At 43.2% G+C, this 12,899-nt stretch overlaps 1 protein-coding gene across 3 annotated transcripts in view; it reads right to left on the bottom strand.

Moving 5' to 3' along the window:
• LOC146808983 (sialic acid-binding Ig-like lectin 10) overlaps window positions 1–12,899 on the bottom strand; it is a 319,371-nt gene that overhangs the window by 149,989 nt on the left and 156,483 nt on the right. For all 3 annotated transcript variants that reach the window (XM_085615781.1, XM_085615779.1, XM_085615780.1), the window contains one exon: window positions 1,625–1,918. In XM_085615781.1, the coding sequence (XP_085471907.1) occupies window positions 1,625–1,918 (294 nt within the window). The remainder of the gene's footprint in view (window positions 1–1,624; window positions 1,919–12,899) is intronic.

The raw sequence follows: 12,899 nt of genomic DNA on the forward strand, positions 1-12,899 counted from the left end.
TCCTAATACAACACCAACCCAACAGCGTTATAACACTTCACTGAACCCAATGATATCTAAACCGAGCTGGACAGGATGCGTAGAGAGAGTACCATGGGAGAAGAAACTATTTGGCCCTAAGACTTCCCAGAGAAAAGATTCTTGGAGGTAGCAAATCCCCCAACTCAGTGCACAAACATGTCCGCTCTAGCATCCATCTGTGGACCAAGGGTGGCCCTTTGAGTATCCGGGGTGGTCTTCTCTAACAACAAGTAGTCTCCTAACATGGAATTCCTGCTTAGGGCCATCCAGCTCAGCAATAAAAAGGGTAATGGATCGCATGGAGGAGGGTTGAATGAAAGTATGGCTAACCCATGTCAAGAAATCTGGGACATTGAGTGGGGTGGATACACTTGGCTAGAATGGAAAGGTATACCCCTGAATGTACGGAACCTTACACTGATATGCGCCAAGATAGGCACCGCCTGTTGCACATTTCTCCCAGGAAACAACATGGACAATGGAACTTGCCATCCCAGCACTGCATAATCTACAAAGAACCAGGAGTGGTCCTCGAATCGGTTCTCCTAGCTCCCACGATGGATATCTGGTCCGTATAGATTACTGTTGCCAGTTATCCTTGTTGCTCTATTGCTTTGTGGAGTTATACAGTTAGGGATCACCTGCTGTAAAAACGCAGTCCTCAAACTAGGTAAAATACAAGTAATTAGGAAGGTGGTCATAGTCAAAAGTGAGCATAGGGAATAAAAGGACCCAAATAAAATAATGGTACAAAAGCATGAGCTTTATAGTATAGGTGAAGAATCAACTAGAGGCGGCAATGTTATTATGGCTATCAATGCATTTGTTGACAAATATGAACTATCATCTTTATTAAAAGAATCACCCGTTCTTACCACCACATCTATGTTGGCACGCAAGCACATGGTCAGGCAGGCCCTGCAACCTAGGCTTGGGATTACTGATTGATGGGTCACATGTGGGAGATTGCATAGCTGGCAGGCAAGTATTCAGGCAGGAAACTCGTGATCAATTCCACAGATAGGCGCAGCGACATTGACAAAGGTCAGGGGAGATTGCCCCAATAATGCACACATGGCTGGTGGGGATATGGGCTCCTAAAAGCAACATAAATTCTGATGCCACATGAGTTAGGAACACATAGCCAATCATTGCATAGCACATATAGTGATCCCACGTTCCCCATGCCGGACATCTGGACACATTCACCACTGGCCACACTGTGTCCATGCAGGTCAAGACCCACCTGTAGTAACCACTGACCATTAATTTATGACCCTAAAGGCAGCAAACGACATTCGTCACCATATGTGGTACGCCAAAATCCTTTTATCGCTGTTGTAATATTGATATTAAGAAACCTCAAACTCGATGAGAAACGAGTCAGTTCGTAGACCTAGTGCCTGTAACTGTTCTCCCGGCTGAATTGTTTCAGTAAACAAACTGATTTGCCAAAAGTTTCTTGTCTTCTGTTTTTCAGGGAAAATCGAACCCGAGCAACAAGGTGATATAAAAGAAAGAAGTTAGGAGCCTAGTCGTCTACTAAGCAAACTGACAATCCATGAAAAGGATATTTGTGAAACTGGTTTAAGGCTTTACTTACATTCAACATTCAGAGAGACATTGTTCGAAATATTCACAGCTGGAAAATATGCCTCACAATACAGACTTTTGTTGTTATGCTCCTTCGAAGCAGTGAAGGTGAACGTAGATTTATATGTTTGGGTGCCGTCCGTATCATCAGTATTTGATTCATTCAATTTAAACTGGCCCCCTGCTCCCCAGGTAATCTTTGGGGCCATGTCTGAGCATCTCCCAGGAGCTGTACACTTCACAGTTATCCGTTCACCTGCCTTCACTTGTTGAGGGAGAGAGATTTCGGGCTTGTCTTGACGATCTAGGAGACAGAAACCAAAATGTATAACATTTTATTTTTTTTATAAAAAAGACACCGCCTAAGTGGCACAGTGGTGCTGTAACAATTTTCTAAGTGAAGCTGATCCTGTCATAATGTTTGTTGCAAATCCAAGCATTACACAAAAAGTAAGTGGAGCAAAGGAGTCACGCCGATTCAGCAGGAGTGTGGCAAGGATGTGGTGGTGCATTTTGAGCACACTGCCACAAACATATTACTGAAGCTAAGGGGCATATTATCAAGCACGGCGTTAAAATTATCGCCGCTTTAGCGGCAGAAAACTGCAGCTAAAGCGGCGATAATGGGCTTGATAATATGCCGCAGCGGATTCCCATAGAAGCCTATGTTGACACCAGAACATGTATTTGTATTTGTGCAGACATGCTGTTTTACTGATATAACAATACAGTGGACAAAGGATAATATGTGGAAATTGAGGGCCTCATTTATGAGGCCCTATCGGCACTTTTGCGCTCCGGAACGTCACTTTTTTGATGTTCCGGTGGCGTAATGTGCTTTTTTATGCGTGAAAGGGGAGTTCCATGGGTGTTGCTCTGGGTGTTCCCACGCAACACGGATGGAACCTGTCACATTCCCAGATTTACGAGGTATTGTAAACCTGGGAATGTGTCAGAACCTAACCCCACTCCTGGGTTGGCGTTAGGGAGGCGCAGCAAAGAGAAATGAAAACATTTCTCCTCGTGCTTTCATTTTTTCATGTGTGCTGCATTCTGCAGCACAAATAGAAAAAGGAAAGTGCTGAATGGATTGATTTTGTGCAGGAAGCGTACCTTCCTGCACAAAATCAATCAGCCTCGCAACGCAGGCACCTTTGCACCATGGTGCAAAGGTGCCTGCATTGGTGCATGGCAGTCCATAATACGTCAGCGCAGGGGAAAAGGACATGAAACATAAAGATACAGCGCATTCCTGCCCTTTCATTTTGCCGTAGGGCAGTGCAACAGGGAGGCCTGCGGCGCTGCCCTACGGCAAAAGCCCATAAATAGGTCTGTGGGTTTCTTTTGCGGATCACCAAGTAACGTTCCTTGAATTTATCTGATCCTATTACAGTCGATGTTTCCATCAGACTTCAGAATTACAAAAAGTGTTTTATTTGTGCTTTCCAAATTGCTGATATATTTTGACACATTTGTACACCAATCTCCACATCAAACAAAAAAACAGCAATTTGTCTAAAGACATAGCCTGACATATGACCTTTGTGACATGATAACAACAACATAAAAGCATCTTTATTACTCATTCACCTTCTGAACTCTAGCATGGTTATTTGGGGGTGATGCAGCACCCATGCAACCCTACTTCAATGCCCATGAGGTAGCATCAGTACTAAAACAGCTAGAACAATGCCAAAATGACAGCTTTATTTATACGGGTTCGTTTTCGTTGTGATGGTTGCATTGTAGGTTTTCTTGCTGTGTAAGCAGGCAATTCAAAACCAGAAAGTTATGTGCATCCATGTCATACGCCCACACACCCATACAGACATTAAAGACAACACACAGTCAAACATACTCACCCAACTGGATTGGTCAATGAATGAATATGGAGATAGGATGTTGGATGTGTAAGAAAAGCAATGGATGACTTTGGCTGTTGGCTAGATTAATGGATGGGCCTGGGTGCAAATCATAATTAGTCGATGGAATAATATGTATATGACGGCCAAAGGAAAAGGTTTCAAGAAGAAAGAAAGGTAGAGCACTTTCTGGCTGCACCTAAAATCAAATGTGTAAGGAGAATGTATCTGTGGAGTGAATCTAAACAGCAGGTCTGGTGAGGTGTATAAGATGTAATGATATGTGACATTCAGTTCTTTTAGGATAATGCTGCAAAGCCATGCTGTGATGAAGTAAAGTGTATAGTTACAAATGAGTAGTAATACAGAAGTAGTGTTTTGGTGATGTCATGGGTTCTGCTAATCAGATTCAGGGCCTGTGCTCTGATTTAAAAGGTATGTATGACGTTACAATGCATACATTTACAATGTATGCTTTTGCAACGCAGTTTTTACATCGCAACATCCTTTACAATGCATTCTTTTACATCGCATGCCATTTTTCGCATTTTAATAAACTACATTTACAACGCGTTCCATTACATCGCAGTATACCTTTACAACTCATACAATTACAATGCATGCCATTACATCGCATTTAAGGTAAGTGTTGGATAGTATAGGGGTAATAATTACTATTCTAACTCCAGTGAGTGCAACAGTAGGGTAAGTGTTGGATAGTGTAAGGGTACTATGCATTGTAATGGTATGCGTTGTAATGACTTGCGATGTAATGCCTGCGTTGTAGTGACATGCGATGTAAGGACATGCATTGTAGTGGAATATATGATGTTACTTAGCAGACCAGTACTTCGCAAGTTTTAGTACGATATTTTTACATCGCAAATACCATTACTACGCAAGATTTAACTGCGCAGGCTTTTAGTTCGCAAATACATTTAAAAGTAATAAATATGCATTTTCTTCACACTATATTACTAACTATGCAACTTCTATGCGTTTTTGACTCTTTTACCCTTACCCTCATGCACTACATTACCCTACACTACCCAAACACCACTACACTACCCTAAAACACTACCCTACACTACACAAAAACCACAACACTACCCTAAACCCAAAACACTACTCTACACTACATAAACACAACCCTACCACCTAAAAGACAACCCCCTGCATGACCACTACCCTAAACCCAAATGCACTACTCTACACTACATAAACCAAACCCTAAAACCTAAAAGACAACTTCCTGCACCACAACACTACCCTAAACGCGAATACACTACTCTACACTACATAAACACAACCCTACAGCCTAAAAGACAACCCCCTGCACGACCACTACCCTAAACACAAATACACTACTCTACACTACATAAACACAACCCTAAAACCTAAAAGACAACCCCCTGCACCACAACACTACCCTAAACCCAAATACACTACTCTACACTACATAAACACAACCCTACAACCTAAAAGACAACCCCCTGCACAACCACTACCCTAAACCCAAATACACTACTCTACACTACATAAACACAAACCTAAAACCTGAAAGACAACGCCCTGCACCACAGCACTACCCTAAACCCAAATACACTTCTCTACACTACATAAACACAACCCTAAAACCTAAAAGACAACCCCCTGCACGACTACTACCCTAAAACCAAATACACTCCTCTACACAAACACAACCCTAAAACCTAAAAGACAACCCCCTGCACGACCACTACCCTAAACCCAAATACTCTACTCTACACTACACAAACACAACCCTAAAACCTAAAAGACAACCCCCTGCACGACCACTACCCTAAACCCAAATACACTACTCTACACTACATAAACACAACCCTAAAACCTAAAAGAAAACACCCTGCACGACCACTACCCTAAACCCCAAAACTCTGCTCTACACTACATAAACACAACCCTAAAACCTAAAAGACAACCCCCTGCACCACAACACTAACCTAAACCCAACTACACCACTCTACACTACATAAAAACAACCCTAAAACCTAAAAGACAACCCCATGCACGACCCCAAAAACTACACTGCCCCTCTTACCTATCTCTCCTCATGGTCCCCCGCTTCACCATGCTTCCTCTCTTCTCCTGCTTCAGGGGTCGTCAGAGCTGCACGTCGTTGGTTAGAAATGGAAGCGCCTCCTTTTCCAAACAACTATGTGAATAGTCAGCAAAGTAATTGACTTTGCTAAGTAATGGTGAGATTTATTGTCAACAAGGAGTTTAAGAAGAGGGTGTGAAGCCCCGCCCGTCATTTCCATTGGCTGGCGTCACCGTTTATGCTAAACGGTGGCCTGCCATTGGAAATGAGGGTTTTTGGTTGACGCCCTTTCGCCTCCGATCCGGACTGGGTCGCCTGCTTTGCTGCTGTCGCAAAGCACTTTCTTATCTTTATGGGGCCATGTCTTTCTAATTAGAAACACATGGCCCCATAAAGCTAAGTGATCGGTGCTTGTTTTAGTATGGGAATGTATAAACAACTCCTGAGAAATAAGATGTCCCCCCCAAAAAAATCCAATCCTCGCGTTTCAGGGATTGCGAGATTCTGTATGTTAAGGTGAACCGCGCTCCAGTATCCTAGATGTCATTTTTCGCTACTTGCTTTATTATCTTTAATGCCGGACTCCTAGTGTGACCCCTTATGTGCCTATTTTTCGCAGAGAGATCTATTAGGACTGGATCATACCAGCAGAGCACAGCCTTGTGCTCTGTGCTCGGGCCATACATACCACCATAGCGCCCGCTGTGCCAGGCTGGTCTGTCGTGACAATGAATTTACAGACTGCTCTTAACGCTCTGATTTTATCCTAGCGCTTGCTGTCGCACCTCTGCAGGATTTGAATCTACTTGACTCACTGAGCTATCACACCTGTCTGAGCTCCGGTGCGACGCCACATTCTTGCTTCAATGGACTTTTGCCATTTTCTGTTCTCGTGGGAAGGGCGCCTGGCCAAGTGCGCTGTTCCTGCCCCGCGGTGGAATCTTCACCTATGAATACCGCCGACTAGTCACAGCTCAAAGCCAAGGGAAGTTATTAGAATCAGGTTTTAGTGTCCTTTCGCCGCCCTCAGCTCACTCTACGAACGGGTTTTTCAGATTCCATCATGTGTGTATACACACACACATATACGCTTACACACCCATGTTTACACGTACCCACACGCACCACATATCACAGGTTAGTACCAAATCATGACATTGTGTTCAGTAAGTTTGATAAGAAATACCCATGATAAGGGAACTATCTAGCATGCTGAACACGACCTGCAGATATTACTCGTCAAATTAATCACATTCATCAGACAGGCATATTTCTGTATAACTTTTAAAACTGGAAATATTTGATGAATGTATCTACGCCGCCCACACACATATTGCATGGTTATTTTATTTTATTTTACGAAATTGTGTGACGTGAGTTTCACCATTTTAACGACATTCGGAAACCACTCTGCAGTCCTCTGTCCGTTGTTTAATCAACTATCTATTGTTTAATAAACTATCTATTTGTGAAATGCAAACACAGCCCGAACAGTATTAAAAATCTCTCCAATGTAAATATAGAGTGTGTTTTTTAAAATAAACTAAAGGGTGTTTTTATCTGAAAATTTATAGTCTTAAATTTACACTTATGTACCCTTCCTTTATGTTTACTAAAGGCAGCCAAACACATTTAAAACCAACTGCCCAAAATGAAAATGTCTGTTGAAAATTCCAATCTACTCTGTCCTGAATCGCTTGACTGAAGTATAGGACGATAATACACAATATCTATCTATTTGTCTATCTGACTGTTTCTCTGTCTATTTATTTATTCAATTCACACGAATAACATCATACAATTTATGGGTCATAATTTATTTCCAGCGAATTTCTAATTTAAACCAATTGGAAGCCTATTGTTTTTTCAGCGAAATATCGGCAGTAGGGTACAGCAACGTGTATTCTGTTGACGTTTGGTATAATAAACCATTTTTGTTAGTTTTGGGCTCACTCAGCAAGTCACAAGAAAGCATCATATTTGCACCCAAATCCAATAATTTAGCTATATCCATATCTATGTATTGTGTGTATTTTTTTTGTTAGGCGCCACACTTGTGAGTGCATTCCAAATCCGTGCTGTGGAGCTCGGCATACTGTGGGCGCTGTTCACCAGAGCTGCCTCTTGGCGCTATAGAGGGGCGCCCACGTGGATGTCTCGGTACTCCGAGAGAATGAGCCGGTGTCAGTCTGTGCCCAAGGACCTGCCCCGCGCAGACCCCCATCCTCATCTTCACCAGAGGTTCGCTCAGTGCAAGCAGAACCCCGCCGCCCTCACCTTTTAACTTTCGTTGAAACTGTTTTTTTTTTACTGTAGTCTTCTTATCTCTATAAGTAAGTTAACTACAATATGAGCACCTACTGCCATGTTTAAAGAATCACAGTGATTAAATACTACAGTGTTAGTATGACCGTTATACCAGTCTTACTGGCGGAGTATTTTAGCAGCCCTTTTGGCGGGCTTCCCTTGCATTTCGCTGCACTTTCATTTAATACTAAGTATGAAATAAACAGGCGATCGGTAATTCTTCATGGGATTTAGAAGCTCGCGCACTGTACCCCCTGCACCGTGTTTCCGTTAGTTTTCCCTCATGTCAAGATTTTTCCGTGCACCTCACAGACTGCCTTCTCCCTCCTCTGTCCCTCACTGTCCTTCATCTCCTCTGTTCCTCACTGTCCTTCTCCCTCATCTGTCACTCACTGTCCTTCTTCTCCCTCCTCTGTTCCTCACTGTCCTTCTTCTCCTCTGTCCCTCACGGTCCTTGTTCTCCCTCATCTGTCCCTCACTGTCCTTCTTCTCCCTCCTCTGTCCCTCACAGTCCTTCTTCTCCTCTGTCCCTCACTGTCCTTCTTCTCCCTCCTCTGTCCCTCACTGTCCTCATTCTCTGTCCCTCACTGCCCTTCTCCTCTCTCCTCGGTCCCTCACTGTCATTCTTCTCCCTTCTCTGTCCCTCACTGTCTTGTTCTCTGTCCTTCTTCTCTCTCTCCTCTGTCCTTCACTGTCCTTTTTCTTCTTCCTCTATTCCTCACTGTCCTTGTTCTCTGTCCCACACTGCCCTTCTTCTCTCTCCTCTGTCCCTCACTGTCCTTCTCCCTCCTCTACCCCTCACTGTCCTTCTTCTCCCTCCTCTGTCCCTCATTGGTATTGCAATCTCTCTCTTCCATGTCTCTTCCTCTCTGGGACTCTCTGACTGAACTCTGCTCTCCCTATTTGAAGGATCCAATCACAGGCCTCCACTGCCCTCCCAGCCAACCAATCGCGTGCGTCTGAATCCCCCCCGTCTCCTCCTGCTCCAGGCTCGGGCCGTTGCGCCTGCACAGACACAAGAGATAAAAGGCAGGAAGAGCGGCCGCCGGCACGGGCTCCACAGCCCCTCAGCTGCTGCATGCGCCCTGCACGTGTAGCATGCAACACAAAGGACCAGGCGCGAGGAGTGCGACATGCACATGCATGTAACACCACAGACACTTGCGCAAGGAGTGCAACATGCACATGCATGTAACACCACAGACCAGGCGGGAGGAGTGCAACATGCATGTACCACCATAAGACCTGGCGCAAGGAGTGCGACATGGACATGCATGTAATACCACAGACCAGGCGCGAGGAGTGCAACATGCATGCAACACCACAGACCAGGCGTGTGGAGTGCCACATACAGATGTGATTTGGTTTAGGAGTACTTCAAAGCAAGTTTGCTCAACCTTAAGGAGAACGTTAATTTTAGTACAACAGGCCCAATCTACGTTTAATGGGACAGTACCAGCACTTCTCAGCATGCCTGCTGAATGTTCATCCACAAAATACCAACACTTTGCGCAAGACTGCCTTACTTTAGTGGAGAGTACTTGTAGCTCTCAGTAGAGCTGTTACACTTTTAGTGGCTGAGTAGCATAGCGCTACCATTGCTCATGGGCCTTGCAAAGAAGCTTTGTGTGTGTGTGTGTGGGTGAGTTGGCTAACCTTGTGCCAGATGGTAATTATCTCATGGTTCAAATGCCATGCTTTTTAGGTCTCGCGTGTGGCAGCGCATGCGCTGCATGCGCTGTCTCAGCGAGACTTAAAGTAATTTATATATTGGCTTCACCTCCGTGTAATTTCTCCTGCCCCTCGTGATTGGTTTAAATTTAGCATTGCTGTTGTTTTCTTGATTTCTGTTGGCTGTTGGCCCTATTGTCACTTCCGTGTAGTCCCGAGGCAGCGGCGCCTAACTACAGTTTTCTTCCGCTTCTGCTCGCACTTAATTGCCTGCAGTGTGCCATCTGGTTGGGGGAGGGGTGCCTACTCTCCCTCGTTCCGGCCGCTTGTCTTTGCAGCCTACTGTTTCTTTGTATCAGAAGATACTTCACTTCCATTCAGCCTGCCTAAGATTCTTACCTCGTGGATGCGCATTTCCTTTCACTTTGTCCTACCTTTTAACTTATATTGGGCAAACTGCAGGTTTGTTCTTTGCTTCCTGCCGCAATTACATATTCACTGCTGAAGCCACACAGGAGGCTGCTCAGAGGATTTACAGTGCAAAACCTTTCGTATTATTCAAAATAGCCAGCTATTTACATTGCAAATGCAAATTTTTATTTCATTTCAAAGTATGCCAGTATTAGCATAAACAAAGAAATTATTTTCACGAAGAAAAGGGTGCAGTACCACAGGCTGTCCCTAGGTGTCCCTGGTCCTGCACCCTTTCCTTCGTGAAAGACATTTCTTTGCGTACTGGTGGCATACTTTGAAATGGAAACCAGCTATTGACATTGCAAATGCTAATTTTTATTTCATTTCAAAGTATGCCAGGATTAGCATAAACAAAGAAATTATTTTCACGAAGAAAAAGGTGCCATACCACAGGCTGTCCCTAGGTGTCCCTGGTCCTGCACCCTTTCCTTCGCCAGAGAAATTTCATTGCGTACTGCTGGCATACTTTGAAATGGAAACCAGCTATTGACATTGCAAATGCTAATTTTTATTTCATTTCAAAGTATACCAGTATTAGCATAAACAAAGAAATTATTTTCACGAAGAAAAGGGTGCAGTACCACAGGCTGTCCCTAGGTGTCCCTGGTCCCGCACCCTTTCCTTCGCCAAAGAAATTTCATTGCGTACTGCTGGCATACTTTGAAATGGAAACCAGCTATTGACATTGCAAATGCTAATTTTTATTTCATTTCAAAGTATGCCAGTATTAGCATAAACAAAGAAATTATTTTCACGAAGAAAAGGGTGCAGTACCACAGGCTGTCCCTAGGTGTCCCTGGTCCTGCACCCTTTCCTTCGTGAAAGAAATTTCTTTGCGTACTGCTGGCATACTTTGAAATGGAAAACAACTAATTAGCATCTGCAACGCCAATCGCTCACATTTACACAATGCTTCATTTAGGATTCATCTCCACTGAGGGAGCATGTCTTTCTCTCCGCTAATTAACCTCTGGAGTTCCATTATTTTACGATTATTTCCCGTTGTCTGCATGTTGGGATCTCTGATCACACAAGCCATCCATCTGCTCCCTATGTTTGCGGTTTCCTTTTCCTCCCTGGATTATCTAAACGTATTTGATCATAACCGCTAATCCTAAAAAATAAAAAATAATACGCAAAGAAATTCCTTTCACGAAGAAATGGGCGCAGTACCACAGGCTGTTACTAGGTGTCCCTGGTCCTGCACCCTTCCTTCGTGAAAGAAATATCTTTGTGTATTATGCTACTGCTGGCATAATTTGAAACGGAAACAAGCATTTGCAATGCAAAAGGTCTCGCAATTACCCTAGTTTGAGCAATTGGCATTGTAAATCACAATGCCTTTTATTTATGTTTTGGTTTTTGAAACATAAATGAAACACAAAGCCATTTACAATACCAATAGCTTAAACTTGCATAAATGCGAGACCTATTGCATTGCAAATGCTTGTTTAATGGGTAGTTGTGCCATATTCGTGCCTTATCTGTGAACACAGCAGGGCTTGCGCGCGCAGTTTACTACCGCCATGATGCGGCTTATAAAGCGGTTGCCACATCTGCAACTCCCCTTTTACTACATATCAGTCACCCCTAAGGTAGGCCCTATCTAGCCCTATGGGAGGGTGTGTTGTAGGTAATAAAGGTAGGAAATGTGCCGTAACTGAGTGGCATGTCCTGGTAGTGACAAACAACCTATTTAGTTTCTCACTGCTGTGAGGCTGCCCTCTCATAGTAATGCATTCGGGATTCCCTGATATGTGCTTCAGATGTATTTTCTGATCTGAGAGGTGTAGCATGACCATGTTTGGTATGTTTGGAATAGTAGTGATAAATCCTGCTTATTGGTGAAAGCAGATTTATTATTACTATTTTAGAAATGCCACTTTTTAGAAGTGTAGGAGAGGAAAGTGTGAAACCCAATTGACCTTTGGAGGCTTGGGAAGTTTAAATATGATCAGGTAAATGTACCTATAAGGGATTCATTTAAGCGCACTCTGTTAACTAATTCATGCAATGATATTTCAAGGTTCCAGCCGGTAACCTATAGTGAAACAATCTACAATTCAGTTTTCCATTTCTTCCCAAACAATCTCCAAAAGATACTAATGAAACGGGTGTGAATTCTTCATAAATCAAATTTATATAATATGAATTTGGAGGGTACAAAAAGATTAAAGCAACACAGAAATGACTGAAGTTTACAAAATATTTCTGTGTCATTCATACCTCAGAGTCATTAATGTAAACATCTATTCCAAACCAAAATACATAAACAGAACAGTGAGTCGGAACAAAACAGAAACCACTTTCTAAAGAGAAATCAAACAATACGAAGGAGATGAAGGTGTCGATGTTTCGGTCTTGTCGGCGTATTCACCCGTTAGACCATCTTCAGGATGATGGAATAAACTGTTGTGTGACCCTTATGATTATTCCATAAGGGATATCTAATCATGACTGAATCTGTAGATACATAACATCTTACTGGCCATTTACACGAAAAAGGAAGAAGCTATTGAAAAGCTTGCTGATTTGATCAATTACCAAACAAATATTACTGCTTCGATGAAGTCACCAAAGTCAATTTACCGAACGCCGACTGTAGCGACAGCAGTGCATCGGAGTAGTTACACTCTGTTCTTGGCTTGACATTTGCAAGCACGAGCACCGGTAAATTGACTTTGGTGACTTCATCGAAGCAGCAATATTTGACATGGAATATTTGACGTGGAAGAACTACACGCTCCTACCCTGGTGACAACACATAAAACTGCGCATCCTTTAGCACTTCTTGAATTTTACTGCAACAAAAGGAGGCAAGCAGATCCTTAAGCGGAAGCAAACAGAATGATAGCGCTCAACACTAGAAGCTATATATAAGGTATAATAAA

The sequence above is a fragment of the Triturus cristatus genome, chromosome 7, assembly GCF_964204655.1.
Source record: "Triturus cristatus chromosome 7, aTriCri1.1, whole genome shotgun sequence".
Classification (NCBI taxonomy): Eukaryota; Metazoa; Chordata; class Amphibia; order Caudata; family Salamandridae; genus Triturus; species Triturus cristatus.